Below are 24,897 nucleotides of genomic sequence, written 5' to 3' on the forward strand. Positions count from 1 at the left end.
TACTAACACGCTGTCATGTATAATCTGAAATGCATGTACTGGACATGGCAGTACCGTTCCCACCATTTGCTCTCACATGATTGATTGTAACCATTGAATCATAGCTTTGATTTATTGTAAGTCTGGGCAGTGATTGTGGGTGATGGATCATGATGGTCATGATATTTCAGAAGTAAAGTTCAAATTATATTTTAAAAGAATTTTCCCCTCCTTTGAAGCATCGCATTTGTAGTCTTCCCGTAGAGTTTATGGCAGCAGATGATTATAGTGATTGATTCTTCCAGGATCTTATTAGCCTAGCTTTATTTTGCCAGTATAGCTTTTTAATTAGTGTTTTTTTTAAAATTATCAGCAAGAATTGATTTTTAAAAAGAATCCCTGGTAATATTTTTAATAAGTCACTCACTATAGATACTAAATTCCTTCATGTTGGCAGTAAACACTGTAAGGGGATAGATTTTGTCACAGAGTGCAAATGGTTTTAATCTCTCCAGTCCCTGGATATTAAAGATTTTTATATTGTTTGATTTTAACTTAATAACTGAAATCTAGCTAGCATCTGGTTTTAAAATTGAGTTGGTGGTGCTATTTTGGTTGTCTCTTAGTACTGTTGGGTTGCAAACCCATCCCTGGGTAAATTCTGGGGCTGTTCTAAGACAGGCCAGGGAGTGAAATGGCAACAAGCAAGGCCAGAAGGGAAATGCAGTGGACGACTTGTGCAGCTGTACGAGTATGGCTGGAATGGAGTTTACTTTCTTCGTAGCAGCCTATACAGTGCTGTACAGTAGATTTTGGCAACACTTGCTGATGTTCCAGATTAGATCTGAAATAAGGAACTTTCTGTAAGGGAAAATACTTCTTTTACTCAATTTTAAAACATTTCCGAGTACAGCGCAAGAATACTTGCCCCGGCCCAAGAATAGCATAGGTACAGCTGAAACATATTGTAAAATGCATCATTGTACAAAAGGAGAAACATACCTAACTTTTAAGTGGGCTATGTGGAGACATAGTTGATGGACAAGGCAGAGAAGACAAAACTACATATGTGTATGCCTTTTCCCTTACGTGGTTGTCTTTTGTTGTAGAAGACTGCAGCAACATCCTAAAACTTGAGATTTTTGCTCTTTTTTTGCCTCCCCTCTTCTGAATCCCAAAGAAAGAGGGTCAATGTCTGTCCCCCTGCCAGAGCAACTTACATGGACAGACTCTGAGTACTCCTTTCAATATCTAAAAGTGAATATCCATGTAACAGTGCTTTCATATCTTTAATGTCATCCAATAGGTCTGGTATTTCTAGGCCTGACTAATAAGCATCATCTCAAGTCTCCATCCAGAAACCTGGGAAAATAAAATGAAAGTGTTTGTCATGTCCACTAATGACCCTTCCTCACTCCTAAATGAAGAGCCAAACAACTTTGTAAAAACTTTTTTTCCTCTCTTACGTGTTTCCATGTGCGAATCTCCTTGCCAACTGCTGCTTTTTCTTAAGACTTGCCCACCAAGCAGCAGCTTCCAGTGAACCTATTTGGGCTTACAAATACCCCTTCTTGCCTGGGTAGGGGAAGAGAGCAGGAGAGACAAGCAAACATGTCAAAGCTAACCATCGCTTGGATTAAGTAGGTCTCTGATATTTGGATCTTAATGAAGATAGAATGTAAGGAGTTTCTGAGCCTTTGGATGTGTTTCTTAATGATTTGTTTAAAGTAAGAGAGTATTGCTTCTGTTTATGTAGAATCTGGATATATACCCACTTTAAAGTGTTTTGTCCTTGCAATACCCATGTGAAAAAATACTCTTAATGATTTAGATGCAGAATGGAGGCACAGGCATCCAGAATTAGATTATTATTTTCTTTTTAAAAAGCATTAAAAGTATCTAGTTGCTTAACAGTTTTATTGAGGAGTAGTCTAGAAACTTCTGAAATTGTCACGAGGCATCTCTTTGCAACATCAGACCTCTAAATATGCCAATGAATATGATCCTGTAAGACTTGCCAGAAACCAGAGGTGTGACAGAGACCTGAAGTATTGGAAGGATATTAAGATGGTTCTCCTATAGTTTCTAATGTAACTCTGAAGAGTAAATAATTTTACTTTGATTTTTTTCTTTCCTCAGCTGCCCTTTGTGTTTGGATTCGTAATTCCTCAGAGGAGGAATCCTTTCTCATGAAGTGCTAACAGTACTTATTGCTGGGTAGATGACATGCAAGTTAGGCTTCCATGTGCTGTTATCCCCCAACAAAGTAAACACAGGATGATTTTTTGATAACGAAAAAACATGAAGAGCATTGGGAAGATACTTATTCAAATGTGCCTTGCATATTAGGAATTTTTTTTAGAGAAAACTAAATGTTAGATTATTGAAAAGATTAATTTTTCTTCTAGTAGTAGTTGGGAATTACATCTCTAAAATCACAGTTACAGATATTGTTACCTTGTATCACTTAGGCATTTTTTAATGTCTGAGGGGAGTCTGGATGTCTTCCGTCTTGTTTTCCGGCTCATGTCCTTCAGGACCTATGGTTTGGGTGTGGTTTTTTTTTTTTTTATGAATAGAATAATCAGATGCCCATTAACATTGGTAATAAAGATATGGAATTTAACTTTCTAATGCTATGGTTATTAAAACTGATTAAAATTAATTGCTGCCAATGATATAAATAACATTTTAATACAGTTTATATTTTTACATTGCCAGACGTGCTGTGGCTGGTGGCCAAAATATTCAACTCTCTCTACCTGTACCCTACCTGTATGTGATGAACAGTCCCAGTGTTCTTATAATTTAAATCATGGGTCTATTCATTTAAGTAGCCCAGTACTTTCAAAGTTTTTCCCTAGAATTATTTTATCTCTTTCACCATAGCCCAGGCACTTGGTAAAGGTTAATATCAGAACTTGAATATTTATATGCATGATAATACAGTTCCTTAGATGAGTAATAAAAATGTGTGTATTCATCCAGTGTATCAGATTTAATAAGCATTATCATGATCAAAATCTGCTAGTACCAAAAGACTCCTTGCCAGTGCTTTCTTAATATTATTGACTTTCCAAGATAGTTGGATGATGTTTGCTGGAATTGACCACCTGCAGAGAAGGGCATGTCAGCCTGATGAGCACAGACTGATGAACACAGTTGGCTACAGATTATTCAGGATCAAGGCAGCAGGAAACCATGAAAAAAAAAAATCTGCTCCTGTATGGAGAGCTGGCATTTCTCTCTATATAAACTAAACATCCCACCTTTATCCAAATGAACTGGTTTTGCCCATTTCTTTCTCTGTCTGGAAATGGTAATCCAAGCTGTCTTTTCTGATCTCAGTCTCTGTCAGGCAAATGGAGGGGGAGGGGAGAGGAATATTGTGCTAAGAACTTGCACACACTGAGCCTTAGAATCCAAGTGAGAGGTAGCGGGTATTGTGCCACTCAAGTGTGATGGGGGAATTTGGAAGTGTGCTATGGAATGTCACCTTCCTAACTGCAGCAGTATATAAAATGAAAGTATACTGTTAAACTAAAAAAAAACCCAACCTCTTTAGAATTAATTCTTTCATGTAGGGAATAATTCTGGACTGATCCTAATGAGTTCTTAACCCTCTCTGTGAGTTTGATATTGCTGAAGTGGCACAATGAACATTCAGGAGCTGACTGTTCACTTTCTGAATTACAGCCAGGTCCTACCCTACAAGACAGTGGTTCTCCAAAACACCTCACCCAGCCCTGGTTCCTCTCCTTCCCCTCTCTTGCCCTCTCGTCCATCCTGCCATCCCCTGCTGCAGCAGCTCTGGGAGGTGTGGGAAAATGAACACTCATGTGAAGTTGACAGGGACTGCAGAGGTGCGTCTTTGGAGATGCAGGAAAGGATCCTGGCATCGCTGTATGGTACAGTGGTACCTGCAGCAAGGGAACTTTTGGGGTCAGCTGGTCTGCAAGAGTGAGAACATGTGAATTAGGAAGGGCTTTTGGGACTCTCCGTCCCCCTGCCTGGCCAAGTCCCTTACAGGGCAGTGGCCCTGCTCACTTGCAGTGCTTGGGAGAGCTCTGCCTGCTGTTTTATTGAATCCCTAAGGGGACCGCACTGTTTTAGAGACACTTTAAAGCGGGGGGAAGGGGAGAAGGTGATAGACCATTAATGATTACAGGGGAGGAGTGACTGAGAGGTGAGGATGGGGTGAAAGTGAGGGTGCTCTGGTGTAGAGGTGAGTAGGTGAGGGACAGAGTCAAGTCCAGAGAATTGCACAAAAGAAAGAAGCGATGTTAAAGACTTTATAGCCACTGCCGTGAAGAATGATAAATTCTGATTTTATGAAGTCTCCATTAGTTATATGCACATATTGAAAGCAAAAGTACAGAGTTATCACTTTCCCTGTAGTGTAATCCCTAAAAATTGTATCAGATAAATTTAATGAACCTGCAGGATATGGTAATTTTAATTTTCAGTCTAACATGACTTTCAGCTGCTTTTTGTAGAGGCTAAAAAGAAATTTGGCAACTTTAAAGGGACCTTGACCATTTTGTTTGTGACAGTAATCGGATTATATGAAATCTATTAATTAGAGAACTAATAATAGACATTCAAATTAGTTGAAGTGCAGGCTGTAACAGAAATAGGCACTGGACATCTGATGAGTCTGAGACATCAGACATCTGAGTATGTATATAGACCTTTGGAAAGTCTTTAAGAAGGAGAAAGAAGTAGTATCTGTCTGAAGACAGAATGATGTTAAACCTTGTTTTTTAAATCTCCACAGTATAACTTTTCGTTTTAGCTCTCCAGTCCTATTATTTGTGTAGAAAACTGCAACAAATGGCTACTTATATCTTTAAAGGCTATATTTGAAGCTTATTTTCATCTTTCCAATGACAATGTCACAATAAAATTGTAAAAACAATTATAAATAGAAAAAAGGAAAGTTCAAACCCTTGTCTTACAAAAACTCTACAAAATATGAACATTCATTTTGTTTTTTGATTTATATATGTATATATATATACACACAAAATCCTGTTCAGTTGGCTGAAGGGAATTATAAATCAAAGTGACTATTTATTGCAATGGGAATAAGGGATAGGTTGGATAGGAAAAAAAAAAGAAACTAAGATATGAAACATCAAAGACAGTGTCAGATAAACATCACAAAAATTCATTTGCAGTAGTGAATTATAAAACTGGAAACAAGGAAAAGCTTTTGAACAGTTATTCTGTAAACTTATTTTCATCATAATATGTGTAAAATGTAAATTTTGGTGATTATATAAACTGTTTTTGGTATGATTTATGTAATTCAAACCATATAATACAGTTTTTGTAGGATATTGTCTGAATACCAATGTAGATATTTCTTTTAAATGTTTTTAACTTGGAGTTTTCAGAGTATCTGAGTTTTTCTACTGGTTATTTTAAAAAATATATTATTCTAAATAATAGAAAAGGCAGATTTCAGAGTGAGGGAGGAATTAAGACAATAAGTCTATAAAACTTAGTTTTCTTTCCTTGGGATAGATCCTTTCTGGAGTCATGGTATTGTCTGATGATACAGAATGTTATACAGAGGCAACTGATAGTTCCATTTGCTTTCTTCTCAGTTTTGGGTTATTCAGCGTATATCCTTTCTTTTTTTGTCTTCTGTGGTCAAGCTGTGTGAACCCCTCATGCAGATGAGATGGAAATTTCCATGAAACTTTGTATGTGTTTCCCTGTACTCATGCAGTCACCTCCTCACAATGATGAAGCATTGCTGAGAACGTACTTGGTTTTCTGCTCAGATTTATTTTCAGGTTTTTGTTGCTTTGTTACCTTTGCAAATATTTTTTCAAAACTACGCATATGTTCATTAAATTCAAAGAGTCAAAGACTTAAGACCAGAATATTTTGACTCATTATGTAACACAAGCCATAGAATATCACATCTTTATTTTCAAATTAAGCTTATGAGTTCTTTGAGCTATTGCATATCTTTTAGAAAACTCTCTTATGGGGACTTGTAAACATTTAATCTCAACCACCACATCCCAAGGGAAATCTCTCTAATAAGTTCAGTTGTATTCACTAGTTTAAGAAATGTGTTTTATTTGTTTTCTGATTGTTTTGGTTTAGATTCTGGCTAGCAGATGTCACTCACTCTGCTGTTTTTCTGCTTACTGAAAGAGTTGTCTATCAGAAGTTTTATCCCTGTTTAAATTTTCATTAGACTTAACCTTCTATTCTATAGACAAAGTAGATTGAAGCTCTTCAGTCTCTCACTATAAAGCTCACTTCCCAGACTCAATAATTTCTGTAGATCTGTCCTGGGTTTTTAACATTTCTTTTGAAGCGTGGACACTGGAAATGCACAGGGGTGTTGAAGTAGTTGCTTTCCTTATGCCATTGACTGAAGTGATGCCGCATGTCTGAGCCTGCTTGATATTTCCTGCTTACACTTCTGCTGAAGGACGAACTCCTCAGGAGTGCACGAGTCTCTTTCTCCTTCAATATAATGCAGAAAAGATTGGCCAAAATAGTAACCACTGAAATCCTTTTCAATTTGAAGTTTTCAAACATGATTTAGAAATAATTCTTTACCTTTAATTAATTAATTTATTTCAAAATGATGGTTTACTGGAAGCACCCTCCATAGCAACATCTTTTCTTTTCCCAGCTGTTCTTTTGGAAGACTAGGAAAACAGGATATCTGAGCATAAGAAAGCAGTGGCATTCACAGAGGATGAGCGTTGCACTCTGTTTAGTGTCCCCTCTCTGGGAGCAAATACGTGATTCACAGATATAGCAGGGATAGGCACAGTGAGAAGGGAAGCTCTGGCCTTGTGCGGGACGGGAGAGAGGAGGAGGAGGAAGAGGAGGAGCTGGCATCCATGTGGAAACAGGGAGGTTGCAGCACAGAGGGCAGAGTTTTCTGAAGGTGTAATTTAACAGCTTTTATGAGTAAGATCATCCATGTTGATGGGCGCTTGTCCTGGATAACTGCACATTGTCTGAAATCTTGCACTGTTTAGCTGATGCTTGATTTCTGAGTAAGAGTTTAAAGCAATATGTGTCTTTGCCTCAGAGAGAAGGTATCCAACTGTTTGAATACAAAGCAGATGTTATCATGGAGGGGTTATGTCCCTCACATAATGACTGTTACTTTTTCTTTTTAATTTTCTTTGCTAACGGAAAGATCCTTTCCACTTTTCCGGAATCTAAACTTGAAAGCTGTGATGCTGTGATGTTTTGGCTGTTCATTTGGACTATTCTCAATCGGTTTTAGTTTGTGGGTTTTTTTGTTTGTTGTTGTTCTGTTGGTTTTGGTTTTTTTTTTTCTTTCTTCAGAACCAGGTCAAGAATATAAAAGAGGTAACAGACTTGAGGATACACTTCTGTTTGTGTTGGTTTTTTCCTTTCTATTCTTTAGTAGTTGCTAAAAGAATTTGCCTCAATATTCCCATGGCACTCTTCAGTGTCCAGTTCTTTCATTTTCACAGTCAACCTTGCTATCTCTCTTCACATCTTTTTAGCCCATGGGACTATGCACTTCACTAAATCCACTGCAAATTTCAGATGATTCATTCTCTTCTCTTCTAAGTAGATTTTTTTACTCACTGTCTCTTCAAATTGTCATCAGCATACTGCAAAGTTCAAGAAGTCTTTTTTTTTTCCTGGTGTGTTTATCCTCAATTAACTGGTCTATATTCATTCTAATATTCCTCCTTTGGGTTCTGCACTTAAATTGTACCATGTTTGCTCAAGGGAAATATTTTTATTGCTTGTTATTTATTGCTATAGCAATGGAGTCCTATTACCCCTCCCTGCCTCTCATACTACAGAGATTTAAACAGCTACTCATGTTTTTGGTAGGACTTTTCCTACCTGGGGCTGGGAAGAGTACTTATATACACATAGGTAAACCTCTCAACAATGTAGAATCAATAAATTGATCATTGATCACTTCAGATGGAAATGAATGACTGCTCTAAAATAAGAGAGTAGGGACTTATTCCACTCTTTAAAAGTGAATTTAAATTGTATGTTTCAATCAGTGAAATATTAAATAGAAAATGTAAGATGATATAAATTCATGTATGTATATATGAACCCATCGTACTTGTATATAAAATAAAAGAGGATGTGGGAGCTACCATATTGGAGGGGAATGTGAGTATGCAAATCAGAGATCCATGAGCCGAAAGAACAGGAAAATGTCTTTTTATTTTTTTTTTTTTTTAACTTGGAAGACTTGGTAATAAGGGGTGAAAGAAAACATAAATCAGGATACAATTACAGTATATCCAGAAACTACAGAAACTGATATTTTTAGTATAAAAAATGAGAAAAAATAGATCTTGCTGTATAATCAGTGACCTCCTAATGCTCAAGAGCCTAACTTCCAGCTCTCTCTTTTTCTGGTGTTAAAGCACGTTTTGCTGGTCATTCATTCCACTCTTTTGAGCAAAAGAGCTGTGTTCATACAAACACTGAATACTTGTTTCCAGGCGAAAAAAATGATTCCTTTTCATGCAAACAGTAGATAGTGTAATAGAGCCTCGGAGGTGGCTGGGATGTGAGGTTTCAAATGCTGTCACTAGGTACGCACAGCAGTGTTTCTGGGGACATGTCAAAAGAAATGAAGTGTGAAACTGTATCTACAACCTCTTGCCAGAAGGTTTTGAAATAAGGGTGTTTCCAGCAGTTTACATAGCTGTCTCATTCCCTGAAGTTTACAGCTATATTGTCTGTGCTGCTGTAGAAGTCATTGTAGTTATATGTCAGGAGATGCATCTAAACAAATATTAAGGGTGAGAAGGAAGAATGTGCAGATGAAATCTGTTAATGTACTCAGTGACCAAAAGCAACCTCATCATAGTGAGAGGAATGATTATATGAGTGAATGAAGAGATTTGAAGAAATACCTGAACTGGAATGAACCTCATTTTTGCTAAAATGAAAAAATTGAAATGATAAAATAACGAAGATATCTAAGCTGAAGAAAATAACTCAGTGTTATTTTGCTTTCCAAAGACTTCCAGCGGGCATTCTTAAGTGGTCTTTCAGAGATCTGGGTTGTGTTCTCCTGACAAGAAGTATCTCACCCTGCCCCCCAGTTATTAATTATGTTAACCAAATACATTTCAGACACAGAAGTGCTTGAACATATTATGTAGCATCAAAGCACTGTGATTATCATGATGATTGAACTCAAACCTTAAGACAGCTAAAAGAGGCATTAGCTATACTTGGTGCATGAATGAGCTAGTAGAATGAGAAATGTTAGTCTTTATCTGGTCATTTTATGATTAATTGCAGTACATGGAAGTTATCTTAAAGCTATAAAGAGGCAGAGCTTGATGTGTTGTGTCCCAAGAATAAAAACTTGGGATTGATTCTACCTGGAGTGAGGAGCAGAATAAAAGATAAAGATAAAAACGCTGTATGTTAATCTGAAAACCTGCAGCTGGTTCATCTAGAGTTCAAACAGACTTCCCATGCCTTTATACTAAAACATCACACGATTAAATTGTTCTCGTGAACTCCGCAGATTTAGTTTTTTTCTCAGGAATTGGAATATGTAAAAGTAATGTGAAATTACTAGTTATTTTTAATCTTTTATATTTTCCTTTCATTGCATTGTAGTAATGTAATCTTTTCTTAAAGAGAGGGTTCTGTTTTCCCCTCTTCAGCTATTCCATGAGAACAGAAAAATAAGAAGTCAGTAATTACGTTAAAATCTTGTCCTTATGTGATTAATGGATTTTTGGATGCCTGGCAGTAACATATTATCCTGTCCTTTCTGGCACGACATCTTGTTGTCTTCCAAGCCGTTGCTTTATTTAAACTAACTGAAATTAGCACAGTGTCTGCTTCTGTGAACTGTGTTAAGGTGTGCAGATCTGCCAGCACCCGCCAAAGATACCAGTACCTGCATGGTGCTGCTCAGCCGGAGGTGTTCTTCACAGCCTTTTCTAATGCCAAAATTTTTCCCGGTAACATTCAGAATGGCTTAATTCCTTTCCAGTAAATTACAAGACATAAACTAAGGAATTAAGTTAATTGGGGGGGGGGGGGGAATAGATCTCTTCATTCAAATGTTAACCTTAGGGTATATTGGACTTCCTGACTGACCTTCACATTAATAGCTGTAATCAGTAGATAAAAGTATGTCAGATTTTGGGGGATCAGCACTGAAGCTTTGTCTCAATGAGTCCCACAATCAAATCTCAATTTAAATTTACTGATGCATATAGCTCTCTTGTTTCATTTACTTATAAATATATGTAAAAGGGATGCTATAATAATCCCCAATTTTATTAATATGCAAATAAAAACCTCCAGTGTCACTGAAGTAAACAGAGAACCCTGAGTACGTCTTGCTTTTGAATGTGAAGTTTTGTTTCCCTTGTCCAAGCACTTAGGTATCTGTGAATGTAGATTTCAGAATAACTTTCTAGTTAGTTGTGACTGGAATGTTTTTGAGATTTACTCTGCTGCCAAACTGGGGATGGTTTTGACTAGTAAACAAAGGACTCTTTTACTGCACTTGACTGCTTTTATTCAAATAAAAGTATTTTAATTAAATTTGCGTGGGACATGCTAATGGAGTCAGAAAAGTCTACATAGCATTATGGTCCCATTTTCCCATTATGCCTTTCTGTAACAGTTTTTAATGAGGAGATGCTATTTTCCTAAGCCTGTAAATATTTCTCTTTGCTGTTGCTCTATAGAAATATAGTAAAGAGAGGAAGAAAAGCTATTGTTACAGATCGTTGTTAATTTTCAAAAGGAGTGCTTCAGTAAAAGCTGGGTAATTGCTCTTGTGTCTGGGCACATATGAAAAAATCATAGGCATGCTTTTCAAGAGCAAGCTTACTGTGCCTTCACAAAGGCCACGTATGCAGTCATGGGCACAAGCTGTTAAAATATCAGGGTTGTAGTTTGGAGAGGAGAGTTGCACAGGAGGATTGGTTAAAAAGGTGTGAAGCTTTTTGCTTGGTTTTTATTGCTGTTTTAAGGAAGAAGAGCTTCACATTCAGTAAGGTGGAAGTGTGTTCTTTGCATTTGAAGTGTTTATCTTGATTATCATCATAGGAATAAATCACAGCGTGTGGTAGCTACGTTGAGAGATTTCGTATGTGGGAGGAGACTTGGCATTGAGTTTCCTCACACAAAGCTAAATACACACTTGAATGTTTGTAGGACTAAGGCCTAAAACATCTCATTTTTCAGTCTGTTAAAACATGTTACTTTTGTTTACAATGTGAGTGGAGAATCTTTTGGCACTAGTCTTGGTACAGTGTACCCCCTCAGTGTTACCAGTTGTCTTTTGAGTAATCATTACTCGTTATTTTCCATAAGCATAGAGCTAACAGAGGGATTCCTGAGGAGGTTTTGGGGATGACGAAGTATAAGCAGATTCATCTTTTTAGTCTCTAGCATGTTGGTTTTGTGTGGTGTTGTTTTTGGGATTTTTTTGGGGGCTTTGTTTTTTTTGTTTTGTGGTTTTTTTTCCTCAGGGATCAGAGTCATGGTGTTAGAGAATGGAGTACTTGTATTTGCCGTTGTACTAAAAGTAGTTGTCATAATGCAAATGAATAATTGGCAATTGATTTTTTTTAATGTTTGTTTGTTATTGGCATATTCCTACACGAGGGACTAATTGATGGTCATTATATGTGACAAGACCTTAGTTTTTGTTTTCAAAAACTGCTCCTGCTCCTGCCAAGAGATTTGTTATCTCAGTAGGGATCATTCTCATCTTGCTTTTAACAGAAAACACTGGAGAACAGAGGAGTCTATAATTGATTTTTGTATCCTTTGGCATTTTTGTGCAGAGTTTTATAGAGGCCGTATTGCAAAAACGAGCTTTAAAAAAAGTAGGAGATTAAAGAAGGATACATAATTTTTCTAATTTTCTGAATTCAGTGTCTATATGCAAATGCACTTTGTGAGTCAAACAGCTAGACAAGGATAGCTGTTTTAAAACAGCTTTAGCTGGATAAACTTCAGATACCACCATCCTCATTACAGCCTGATGGACATCATTGAAGTAAAATAAAGATTGGCCAAAGGGTCCTTTTTCCTGAGTTCTGAGTTAAAAATATGTACACTGTTGTCCTTAGCTTGCCAGCAGGTCACCAAATATTGGCCTCATAGTTCAGGATGGGCTTGCCAGGGTAGGTGAGCTCTGTACAGCTCACTGCCACGCTCAGGCTCCACATGAGCTGGCGTCCGTATGGTGCATGTGGCGTGGTGACACAGAGCCTTACTGGTAGCTGCAGCCTGGTGCCGACTTGGTGAGAGCTCACTCTGTAATGGTGATAAGGCTCAAGACAAGGTGTGGATTCAGGGCCCCTGTACTACCTGGTACTGAATGCTCTGAAAAACGAGCAATGGAGTGAAACTGCGGCATCTGCTAAAGTGACGTCTAGATTTCTCAGTGTAGAATATTGGAGATAGTACAAAATTAACATCAGTAAGGACTTGATTGTCCAAAATCTGAGACTGGTTGAGAAATAGTAACCTTAAAGAGAATTCCTGTTTCTTTAGTGAAGAGGACTCCATCTCTAGATAGTGACAACAACATGAGAGCTGGAAGCTCTGACAGCCTTTCTGCAACTTGTATACCCAGGGCACCTGACTTTTACTTGAACCTACAGAAATACTCCAATGGGAGAAAGTTTCTTCAACAGAGAGCTGAACTATTATTTGCTGACATGTAGTTAAGTAGGTATAACAGCAACTAGCTCCTGTAATGTGTATTTATAGTGTATACTTTATTATACTGTACAGGTGTTTATAAAGTTCATTGAGATCCTTAGCTGAAAGGTAGTGTATAAATGCAAGCAATAATTATTGTTATACGTATAAAAGAATAAGGTCTTCCTGCCAGTAGCCTTTCCTCAAGGGGGAATTAAATTTATTTATCTGCAGTAATTTTATTGCAGTCTCTCCTGAGATGGGAATGTGCAATATTTAAAGTTGATTTAAACAGCAGTGAGGCTCACTCTGCAATCCATTAAAACCAAAGAGATGTGCTTCTACCTTCTCTTTGCCGGACGCTTGGCTATACACACATACCGAATGAATCTCTATCAAATTCTCAGGTGACTTCTGGTTTTCTCTGAATGAGAAGAGATACCTTTTGCCTCTCTATTTAAGGCATTCCCTTTGTACATTTGGTTTGTTTCAGGATGTCCTTATTTACATTTGCCTATCCCTAGTTTAGGGTTATCGGTCTTATTTATGAAGGACGTACTTCATGTGCCAAAGTACAATAACCAAACTTAGTAACAGCTTCTTAACAGTTACAATAGCACTTGTGTTAAAGCAGACAGGCTTACAGTCCCAACATCCTAAATGGACATTATTAATTCAGATGTTCATGTAAAATAATATGGCTTCAGGAAGATGCATCTCAGCCCTCCAGAAGAAGAAAGATATATTTTCCTAATGTACTGGTGGATGGATGTTTAAAATTGCTTGTACTCAGCCATGACAAATATTAGGCTCAGTAATTTAATGCAATAATTAAAATTAATTTAGGTGGAAGAAATCTTTTGTTTAAACTTAGGATATATGTCAGCAAAAGCATAGTTTCTATCAATACATCTATTTTTGTCTCATAAGAAGGTACAGCAATAACACTGCATAGTGTCTTTAAAAGTATTTTAATGTATTAACAGCGGTAGTGAGATGAGAAGCTATTATAGCTCATTTGAGTGGTTTACCATTGGGCAAACAGTTGGCAATTATTGCACTTGGAAGAATTAAATGGATGATTTGAATGGAAATGCTAGTTCTTCAGTGAATTCCCTTTTTACATCAATTGTAGCATATGTCCACATTTTTTCCAACAGTAATGAGTTTCCTGAGGTGGTTTCCCTTGTGCTTTTGAATGCTGAGTGTTAAAATCCAGCAGAAGAGACCTGTAGTTGACCTTTCATGCTAAATGTGAAAGGGCTATTGTAGCCTTTAAAAGGCTTTTGTGCTTCTGGGCCTCCTGGGAAGCTCCAGTTACCTTCAGACTGGATCACCTGTTTCAGGTATGAAGCATCAGTTGTGCAGAGTAACTTCTTAATATTTGTAATAGTGATGTCTGCCTTCTACGGTAGGTCGATTCTGAAAACAGCTGTTTGTGCATGCAAGATATCTGGCTTCATGGTGTGTTCTGTCCCTTTCCCATCTGTTCAGGAGTGCAAATCACCAATACCTATGATTTGTCTCTATTCAAAGTCCTTTTCACATTTAAAAGCCTGATAACAAAATCGACGTAGGCAGTATAACTGCCCAATAAAAAAATTTCTGCAGGCATTATACAGGCTTCAGCTTTTGATATCGTAAGGTGTTCTGAGTAGACCTTTGCATTTGATTAATCCTGATGCTTGTATCAAAACACATGTGGTAAAGTTTTCAGTTTCTACAGAAAGGTGGTCAAATGTCAGCCTGTGATCTAGATTTAAATGGCAAAACAATGTTCCCTGTATTTTTCAAAGATTACATTTCTGATAGCCTGCTTTATTCTTTCCAGAAATCTCTGATTTCTTGCTTTTCTCTCGTCTCTTTGAGAAGAGGCTATGCAGCTTCTAGGTCTGAATGGCATTATGTAGTGCTTGGTTGGTCAGGCAGTGCAGGTGCTGGTGCGTTGCTTTGTGTTTGATCGATGTTAGTAAAACTACCCAGGAGAGAAAGGTGTAAAAAGGGAAAAGGAGAGTCCAATGGGATCCTGAAAATTCCCAGGTTAAAATGCTGAAGGTGAACTGATCTGGATGCTCATAGTTTACGTGGCCTTAAAGGGAAACTGTGCTGTTCTATGAAGGAGAAAGCCATTGAGGGTTACAGTCCAGAAATACACCTGTGTAGTGCATAGAAATCTATAGAAACCACACTTGCCCTGAGGAACTCCCTGCACTACAAACTGTGAATTTTTGGGAGAATGTTAGAGGGAAGTATCGTTGCACAATTGCTCCTGTTTTACACTCTGTTTATCAGAGACAGGTTATGGGGCTTGGCAGAACTTCTCGTCTGGTCTCATCTGGTACAGGTTATTATCTTATATAAGCTGAATAATAAAAAATCCAAATTAATTCATGGATTTATTGTAGTTGCTATTATAGGTACTTGCTATAATAACTATTGCCTAGTTACTGACTTCCTTCATTTCTTTTAAAAATAAAAGAAGGAAAAAGAAAGAAAATGCGGTATAATTGCAGAGGTGTTGCTTTGAGCTCTGGTGTATCTAAAAGCATGCAAGAAGGCAAAGATTTTTTTAGCAGAAAGTTTTTGAAATGAAACTTCGTTAGGAATGAGGTAACAAAATCACGGACATTGTTTTGAAATTGTGAGTTCTAATGTTTGTAGAAAAATTGTCTGGCTGATAGTAATTATCTTAGCAGTGATTGTGGGAATATGGCAGGCAGAGACATATCAGAAAATGTGGTAGATGGAGAGAGATGTTACAAGCTTAGAGAGAGATTGTAAGAACAGAGAAAAAAATTTTATAAAAGTGGAAAATATGCCTTGCTAATATTTCACATTTGCACTGGGATCCAATAAGCATTTACATTCAAATATTAATGTAGTCATACCTATTGTAACAGACTTTGTTATTATACTTTCTGGTCTAATCACTCTATTTGAACAGTAAAAATCATATCGTGAGTATTTTAGTTTGAAAATTTCAGTGCTTGCTCAAAGTCTAATTCTTCTAGATGATTTAGACAAAAAAATTCCCTTTTGGAAGCATAAATAGTAATCTTCCCTCTGTTGTTTGAAAGAAGAGAATTTTGTTATTTATTAACTTAAGAATAAGAGCTATTTCTGAAGTATGTCCACTTCCAGTTTTCTGAAATACAGAACATATTCAAATCCTTCAAGCAGGTTATTATCTGTAGCAAGGACCCAAAGATGGTAATCAAAATCATTCATTCAGAAAGCTTACAATGCAGCAGGAGTCTAATCAAGATGTGCATTTCTGTTTCTTACACCAGTCTTATTATCCTTTATTTCTTATGTAAACAATTTGCAGCTGCAAAAATGAGGGACAATAGCCACTGTAAAATAAAAAATGAAACCCATGAAACTGAAGTGGTTTAGGAAACCTCTTTCGGACTGTTTATTAGGTTATCTTTCAAATCAGTGAATCCTAGAATGTGTATTTTATTCTGTCTTAAGAAATGAAATAATAAGTGGGAAGTATTCTGTCAAATTTGCAGTCAAGAGAGACAAACCTACTGTAAAGCAGAGTATCTTTGTATTAAAGGTAAGAAATAGTCATTTTTGTCTTCTCTTGGAGCTTAAGTATAAGGAAAAATGCCTTGATTTTGTTCCTTAAATGTTGGAAAAATTGAATATATTTTTTACAAGTGTATAAATACTAAAATAATGAAACTATCCAAGTCTCCTTGACACTATTCTCACAACTTTAAATATATTGCCAAAATAACTCTCAAATAAATCACAGAATCACAGAATCATATAGGTTGGAAAAGACCTTTAAGATCATCGAGTCCAACCATAAACCTAACACTGCCAAAAACCACCACTACACCATGTCTCTAAGTACCTCATCCAAACGTCCTTTAAATACCTCCAGGGATGGCGACTCAACCACTTCCCTGGGCAGTCTGTTCCAATGCTTGATAACCCTCTCGGTGAAGAAAAATTTCCTAATATCCAGTCTAAACCTCCCCTGGCACAACTTGAGGCCATTTCCTCTTGTCCTATCACTTGTTACCTGGGAGAAGAGACCGACCCCCACCTCTCTACAACCTCCTTTCAGGCAGTTGTAGAGAGCGATGAGGTCTCCCCTCAGCCTCCTTTTCTCCAGGCTAAACAGTCCCAGCTCCCTCAGCTGCTCCTCATAAGACTTCTGCTCCAGACCCTTCACCAGCTTCGTTGCCCTTCTCTGTACGCGCTCCAGTACCTCAATATCCCTCTTGAAAATCTAACACTGAAAAAAAAAAAAAAGCGTGAAGTGTAGAGCCTACAATCAGCAAATGAGAAAACTCAGAAGCTCAGTGTTTCCTGCCTGATTTAATTTTTTTTTCATACTTATTTACTTTTCCCTCTTACAAATATACAAGTGAAAGTATTGGTGTAGGTCATTTGAAAATAGAGCTTGGTGACAATATTTCAGTCCTCCCAGAATTTACTTGGTGATGGATAAGAATGAAAGGGTGCAAAATTATTTCTTGGTGCTTCTTTAGCCTTGCCTTCAGCTCCAGCTTGGTACTTCAGTTTGCTTCCAGCTGTTTTCTACCCAAAGTGAAATGTTTCCTAGCCGTGTGCCGCCTCTATTTCTGTCAAGTGGGGTTAGGAACTGGTGTTGAAAAGGCAATATATTGCTCTATACCTCCCGGAAATTCCTTTCTACAATGAGCCATCCTTAAAGGCCAGCTGTGCCCAACCACATAGCTGTTTCACACAAAAATAATAGCTTAAAGCTGCTTGTGTCAAGGCCAAGAATCAGACCCTGTGAATTTATGAAAGATGAATGCTATGGTAGACTCTGTGAACTTTTTTTTATATAAACAAGATTATAGATAATATAATAAAAATTAATTACTTTGTAGATTATAATAAGCTTTATATATAGGTAACTAATGCCACATTTAGTACTATTCTTTTATGTTTGTGTTCCAGTCAACCATCGCGGTGACCAGCCTAACCTCCATTATTCCTTAGATTACAATAAAGCCCTTTATTTATGGCAAGTGTTGGTTTTGTAGTCACAGTGACAGAATTCATATCTTAGCAGTGCATCAAGGCTTTCCTTCCCTCCTTGTAATAGTTATCCTTGAAATTGTCTCATTCTTCTGTTGTCAGACCTGAACATATGGCATATCTGTCAGAGTTAGGAAGAAGGCTCTCAGCCACAGAGGTTCTGTCTCCAGCCAGATGTTACAGGAGAAACAAAGTTCCTAAGAAGTTTGCTTTTCTTCTGAAGCTCTAGTGAGTTAGTTCCAAATCCAACCTGCTATTTCACACGATTGTGGTCGACACTAGAGTATTATAAACATATCCAATTACTCTATGGTTTTACAAGATCACTTTTATGAGAAATGCTCACCTAAGTGCATTTTGCACAGCGTCATTTTCCTTGTGGAGTGCAGGTGTCGCATTATCTTCAAGAAACTGATGTTTTCTAAAGAGAAATTTTCAAATATTGTCTCTAAAATTCTGCATGTTGAGCATGCACAAATCAGGTGGGCAATTAGATAATTAAAATAGTACTGTGTGATTTTTATGGTTGAATGTAGGCTACACCCTGAGCAAAAGTAACTAATTGGAAAACTGAAGGCAGAGATAGCTGTAGGTTGTGTAGTTACAGCAAACTGGTCTTTCACTTGTCAGATATTCTAGACAGAAGTGTTTGACTGTGACTGAGTTTGGATTGCTATACTTTTCCTATAAACTATGCAGTAAGTGAGCACAAGGAATTATTTTGTTAGTAATAGTTCAGGATAACTCTCTAATGTTAGAATCTGAACTTTTTAATAAAAAAATCACTGTTAAGACTACAAGAGACAGAAATTTTAACAGACAAAAGCATTTATAGAAACTTTTATTTTTATTAAATTCTATGTGAATTTTATAAGACTCCTTTTAGTCTTGAAGAAAACGAAGGATTAACTGTCCTAAATTATGAGAAGTGGAAAGAAATTCATAACTGTTTCTGTGAATATTTCTGTTTGAGCTGCCACGGAACAAAGCTCAGTTTTTCTTTTATGTTGCATGGATTTGTGATCTACTAAATGGAGGAAAAAAAAAAAGAGGGCATCAAACTCACTTTCTTATGTGATATGTCAGATAAAATAAAACTGAGCCTAATTCATTATGATTTATAAACAGATGCTCCTGCATATGTGCATGTGTTTGTGTATTTATGTACTGATACATTTTAAGAAATGATTGCCCTCTTGGTAATGATTGCAAATAATTATTTGTGAAAAAACATCCCATTATGTAGGCACCTAAAATTGTTACTCACCTCTGAAAACACTGTTCTTCCGTTCCTACTTCCACCTCCAAATTCCCACCAAGCCTTCTCCTCCTCCCCAGTGTTATGTAGGAACAGGCATATCAGCGTTCGAAGATAGTCATGCAGTTCTTTCTGATTGCCAACACTGAATAAATTCACATTCACTTATATCTGTGAAAAATTGACAGATTGTGCTTGTACATTTGAGCTTGGACAGCCTCTTCCATCTCAAATTTTGCTTTGTTCTCAAGCTGGAAAAAGTCTGAATCCTTCCCGTTTCTGGGAAGGATAGCCTGTTTTCCTTGGGGGAAAAATTTGTAAGGGAATACAAAATGCTCTTCCAAGTCCAAATAGTCTTACCATGTGCATCAAGTATTTTGCACTGGTCTACAACAATATTTCCAACCAGTAGTTCAGCAGGTCAGCTGAAAACATAAGGCAAAAAACCTAGAGCAATATCAGCACAGTTAATCTTTTGTAAACAGCTTTCCTTTGTGCAGTGATAACTTTAGATGCTTGCACAAAAAGACAAGTCGTTACTAAATGATAAAAAAGAGAACTTTCTTACTGCTTGTCAAGCACTGCAATAATTTTGAAGGACTAAATGTCATTAAAGAAAAATCTTTGTGTTTCATGTATCACAGACCCATAAAGTGAGCATAGGTATAGTAATGAATGTAGTTTACTGAATTTAAATTAGCAAAATCCAAACTTAGCTTGACAACTTCAATAAAATACTTTAACCTGCAAACAATAGTTGTCTGTCATTATTTCAGCACACCTACAATATTTAGAAGTTATACAAGTGCTAAAGTCTTCTGGCATTTTCCAGAAATGCCTGCATAACAATAAACCCCTTCCTTTCCTCAGTGACTCAGGATTTTAGACAGTAAGCAAGTCTAGCAGGTATTTGACAGTGTGATAAAACTGCTATAGACACTCCAAAGTCATCAGCAAAACCCTCGTGAGTTCACCTTTCCTGATGGTGGGGTTGGCTGGAGTGATGATCATGTCAACTAAACCCAAGTTAAAAAGGCAGTAAAGAGACTGCTGTGGTTGGCACATCCCTAGCTTAATTTCTATTCCTTTCTGGTGTTTCTCTGTAATTCGGTTGTTTTCTGAAGTTGAATTAATCATGTTAACAAGCATTCCCATGTTTGGATAGAAGTATGAAGCTACTTAAGGTAACTTCCAGTGCTTGTCTTTTGGATCTAATGTTTGCTAGGTATCTTGTTGACCCTAATCTATTGCACTTGTACACGAGCTAAATTCTTTAACTGGTGTATCCTCGCAAGGATGCACTTGTATCAGGTTGTATCAGGTTTCTTGGAAACTTGGAAACTTTCAAGGAAACTTGTATCAGGTTTCATACAACATGTTTTTAGGGGGAGAAAAAAGAAGTTCATGTGTATATGTTACGGCCATGCAACACCAGGATTGGTGGTGGTCTAAGAGCCCACCCAGATGGGGCAGCAAGGAATGCTACTGACTTGAATCAGACTGGTTTTCAGTCCTCTGACTTTAGCACAGTGTCTGTGGTATTGATCCTTAGAATTTCATTAGAAGTTGGTTACTTCCAGGATTAAAAAAAAAAAAAAAAAAAAAAAAACAAAACAAAAAAAAAAACCAAAACAAAAAACCAACCAACCAACCAAAAAAAAACAACAAACCATCAGCTATTACAATCTAGTTTATAGAGATCATTATAGCAAAGTTTTCTGAAGAGCAGGTTTTATTATTATGAGAACAATAAATGTACTCTAACTTACACCATTCGGCTTCACCCATGAACTGAAATATGACAAAAGTGTGAGAAATGAATGTGAGAAAAGAGGGTTAAATACTTTCTTATTCAAGACAAGTTATACATGTTTCAGCTAGAATTAAGGGCTCCTAATGACATGGTACAGCTGTGATCAGGTCACTGTTAATTTTGAGAGCAACCTGGTTCAATATAAGCTCTGACCTTTTTCTTGCTCTAAATTTCACTACAAAATAAAACCCCAGACATTTATTACAGAAAAATGCTGAGAGTCATGAAGACAGAGTACAGTTTGAACCAGCAAATTCATCACGAAAATAATATAAAATGTTGTGTTCCTCCATGTTAATGTCCTAACAAATGTGGTTAGGCAAATGTATTTTTTCAATCAGCCTGAAGTTGAGGGATAGAGCTCAAAGGAATGGGTCTTGAAGGGGCTTGTTTGCATGATTTCCTCTACTGAAAACCAATATTTTTACACTATAATATATCCTAATAGTTTGGGGCTTTGTGTACTGTTTCATAGGTTTACAGGTTAATGGTAAACCTCTGGTTAGGTAGGTTATCTATAGGAGGGGAAGAGAAAAAAAGGGGTCGAAAGGAGGGCTGTGTATATTCTGGATACTGTAATTTTTTCATGGAAAAAGCAGGCATGATCTTATGTAAGATAGGTTGAGGTAGAAGGAAAGAAGTTTAGGGTTGAGTGATTTATCCCCCTATTTGTTTATCTGTTCCTGGATTTATGCATTTAAACTGTGATATTGTTGGGGTGGGACTGTCTTTTTGTTTGTGCAGTGTTAAGCCCTGTGGCCTTGAGGTTCTGAGGAGATATCCACAGCCACCCAAATACATCAACTAGCTCTTCCTAAGAGTCATTCAGAGACTTCTGGGGAAAGGTAATTGATGGCGTTTCCCTGTTACATTGGCTATGACAGGGAGCTGTGGAAGATGGCTGTGTGGAATACTCTTCTTCTGAAAGTGTGGAAAACTTTTTCCTTCACTGCAGGAAAAAAGTCTTTTTCCACCTAATTAGTGATGCTTGCCTAATAGGCAAAGGTTGATGCAGTGGTTTGTTTTTTTTTTTTTTCTTTTCTCCCCTCCCCGTGTTACAGATATACGCGGACTGCAGGGATTTCTCGATCAGGCCTCAAGACTGGGACTTGATGTATCATTACAAAAAGTGGACAGGAACATCAGCAGAGTCTTTGCCAACCTTTTCACTACCATGAAAACAGAAGAGCTGAACCGCTATCGGGACACATTGCGAAGGGCTATCTTACTTCTAAGCCCACGGGGAGCCCAGACTTTTATTAATGAGGTCAGTGCACAGTTGTTTTTATCATCAGCATTTCAGGAACATATATGATGACTTCTGTGATACCTTGCCACGTTTTCTGTGGTAGATTTTGTGGTAGATTTTGATAATGCTGGTTGGTAAATGTCAAATAAGATTGTCAGACTCTAGTGTTGGAGAATTGAAATATCAGGTACTCCGTGCAATGCATACTTTGTGGTTAATGCAAATGGGACAGCATGGGCTGGATGGGCACTTTCAATATCATATACAGCTTTATGGGGCAATTCTTTTTTTCTGTTTGTCTTCCATACCAATACTTTTGACCTGGATTTCAACCACTGTCTACAAGTTACCAGAAAATCTACTATAGTCTATTAGAAATGAAACATAATGTGCCTGGGAGAGTCGTCTTTACATGGAAATCTCCAAATTCATGTTAAAAGGGCATGTTACTGATGTTTGAAAGCTGCATCACAGTGTTTTTATCAAGTGTGAAGTAGAAATTATATGTTTGCGTCTCTCTTTCTTAATGGTTTCTTGAAATCAACAAGGCTAATTAGGATAGGGAGGTAGCTGTTGGGCAAACTTGTAATTAGTGTTGTGCTGTGGGCTAATTTTTGGCATTAATTAGTTTTATCCAGCTTTTTAGTATTAAACAATGAATTATTTTACAGTGCTTTATGTCAGAGTTGAGAAAGAGAGCTGGATCCTCAGTATAAGTTTACGTGTATTCATTAGCTAAGAATTTGGCAATGAAATAGGGTTTTTTCTAAATTCTTTTTTTTAACTAACCAGGGATAACACTGAACCAAGAAATTAAAGTGTGGATGAGACCTGTTTCCAATTACTAGTTTTGCTGTATCAAAGCCTGCTAAATTAAAAAAAAAAAAAAATCAACTTAAATCAGAATCATAGAATTGTTCAGGTTGGAAAAGACCTTTAAGATCACCAAGTCCAACCGTTAACCTAACCCTGCCAAGTCCACCACTAACCTATGTCCCTAAGCACCACATCCAAACATCTTTTAAATACCTCCAGGGATGGCGACTCAACCACTTCCCTGGGCAGCCTGTTCCGATGCTTGACAACCCTTTCAGTGAAGAAATTTTTCCTAATATCCAATCTAAACCTCCCCGGCACAACTTGAGGCCATTTCCTCTCATCCTATCACTTCTTACTTGGGAGAAGAGACTGACACCCACCTCTCTACACCCTCCTTTCAGGTAGTTGTAGAGAGCGATAAGGTCTCCCCTCAGCCTCCTTTTCTCCAGGCTAAACAGTCCCAGCTCCCTCAGCCGTTCCTCGTAAGACTTGTTCTCCAGACCCTTCACCAGCTTCGTTGCCCTTCTCTGGACACGCTCCAGCACCTCAATGTCTCTCTTGTAGTGGGGGGCCCAAAACTGAACACAGTATTCAAGGTGCGGCCTCACCAGTGCCGAGTACAGGGGCACAATCACTTCCCTAGTCCTGCTGGCCACGGTATTTTTGATACAAAGTCAGGATGCCATTGGCCTTCTTGGCCGCCTGGGCACACTGCTGGCTCATATTCAGGCGGCTGTCAACCAACACCCCCAGGTCCTTCTCTGCCAGGCAGCTTTCCAGCCACTCTTCCCCAAGCCTGTAGCGTTGCATGGGGTTGTTGTGGGCCAAGTGCAGGACCTTGCACTTGGCCTTGTTAAACCTCATACAATTGACCTCGGCCCATCCATCCAGCCTGTCCAGGTCCCTCTGCAGAGCCTTCCTACCCTCCAGCAGATCAACACTCCCACACAACTTGGTGTCATCTGCAAACTTACTGAGAGTACACTCGATCCCTTCGTCCAGATCATTGATAAAGATGTTAAACAGAACTGGCCCCAACACAGAGCCCTGGGGAACACCGCTTGTGACCGGCCGCCAACCGGAGTAAACTCCATTCACCACAACTCTTTGGGCCTGGCCATCCAGCCAGATTTTTACCCAGCGAAGAGTACACCTGTCCAAGCCATGAGCAGCCAGTTTCTCCAGGAGAATGCTGTGGGGAACCATGTCAAAGGCTTTACTAAATCTAGGTAGACAACATCCACAGCCTTTCCCTCATCCACTGAGTGGGACACCTTGTCATAGAAGGAGATCAGGTTGGTCAAGCAGGACCTGCCTTTCATAAATCCCTGCTGACTGGGCCAGATCACCTGGTTGTCCTGTACGTGCCGTGTGATGGCACTCAAGATGATCTGCTCCATCAGCTTCCCTGGCACTGAGGTCAGGCTGACAGGCCTGTAATTGTCCAGATCCTCCTTCCGGCCTTTCTTGTAGATGGGCATCACATTTGCTAACTTCCAGTCAACTGGGACCTCCCTGGTTAGCCAGGACTGCTGACAAAGGATTGAAAGCGGCTTGGTAAGCAGTTCTGCCAGCTCCCTCAGTACCCTTGGGTGGATCCCATCCAGCCCCATAGACTTGTCTGTGTCTAAGTGGTGTAGCAGGTCACTAACCATTTCCCCTTGGATTATGGGGGCTTCACTCTGCTCCCCGTCCCTGTCTTCCAGCTCAGGGGGCTGGGTACCTGGAGAACAACTGGTCTTACTATTAAAGACTGAAGTAAAGGTGGCATTAAGTACCCTAGCCTTTTCCTCATCCTTTGTCACTATGTTTCCCTTCATGTCCAATAAAGGATGGAGGTTCTCCTTAGCCCTCCTTTTGTTGCTAATGTATTTATAGAAACATTTTTTATTGTCTTTTACGGCAGTAGCCAGATTAAGTTCTAGTTGGGCTTTGGCCCTTCTAATTTTCTCCCTGCATAACCTCACAACATCCTTGTAGTCCTCCTAAGTTGCCTGTCCCTTCTTCCAAAGGTCATGAAGTCTCCTTTTTTTCTTGCGTTCCAGCCAAAGCTCTCTGTTC

At 38.2% G+C, this 24,897-nt stretch overlaps 1 protein-coding gene across 7 annotated transcripts in view; it reads left to right on the top strand.

Moving 5' to 3' along the window:
- GRID1 (glutamate ionotropic receptor delta type subunit 1) overlaps positions 1–24,897 on the top strand; it is a 563,457-nt gene that overhangs the window by 295,696 nt on the left and 242,864 nt on the right. For all 7 annotated transcript variants that reach the window (XM_075505260.1, XM_075505263.1, XM_075505257.1 and 4 more), the window contains one exon: positions 21,830–22,035. In XM_075505260.1, the coding sequence (XP_075361375.1) occupies positions 21,830–22,035 (206 nt within the window). The remainder of the gene's footprint in view (positions 1–21,829; positions 22,036–24,897) is intronic.

Source organism: Mycteria americana, chromosome 6, assembly GCF_035582795.1.
Source record: "Mycteria americana isolate JAX WOST 10 ecotype Jacksonville Zoo and Gardens chromosome 6, USCA_MyAme_1.0, whole genome shotgun sequence".
NCBI classification, from domain to species: Eukaryota; Metazoa; Chordata; class Aves; order Ciconiiformes; family Ciconiidae; genus Mycteria; species Mycteria americana.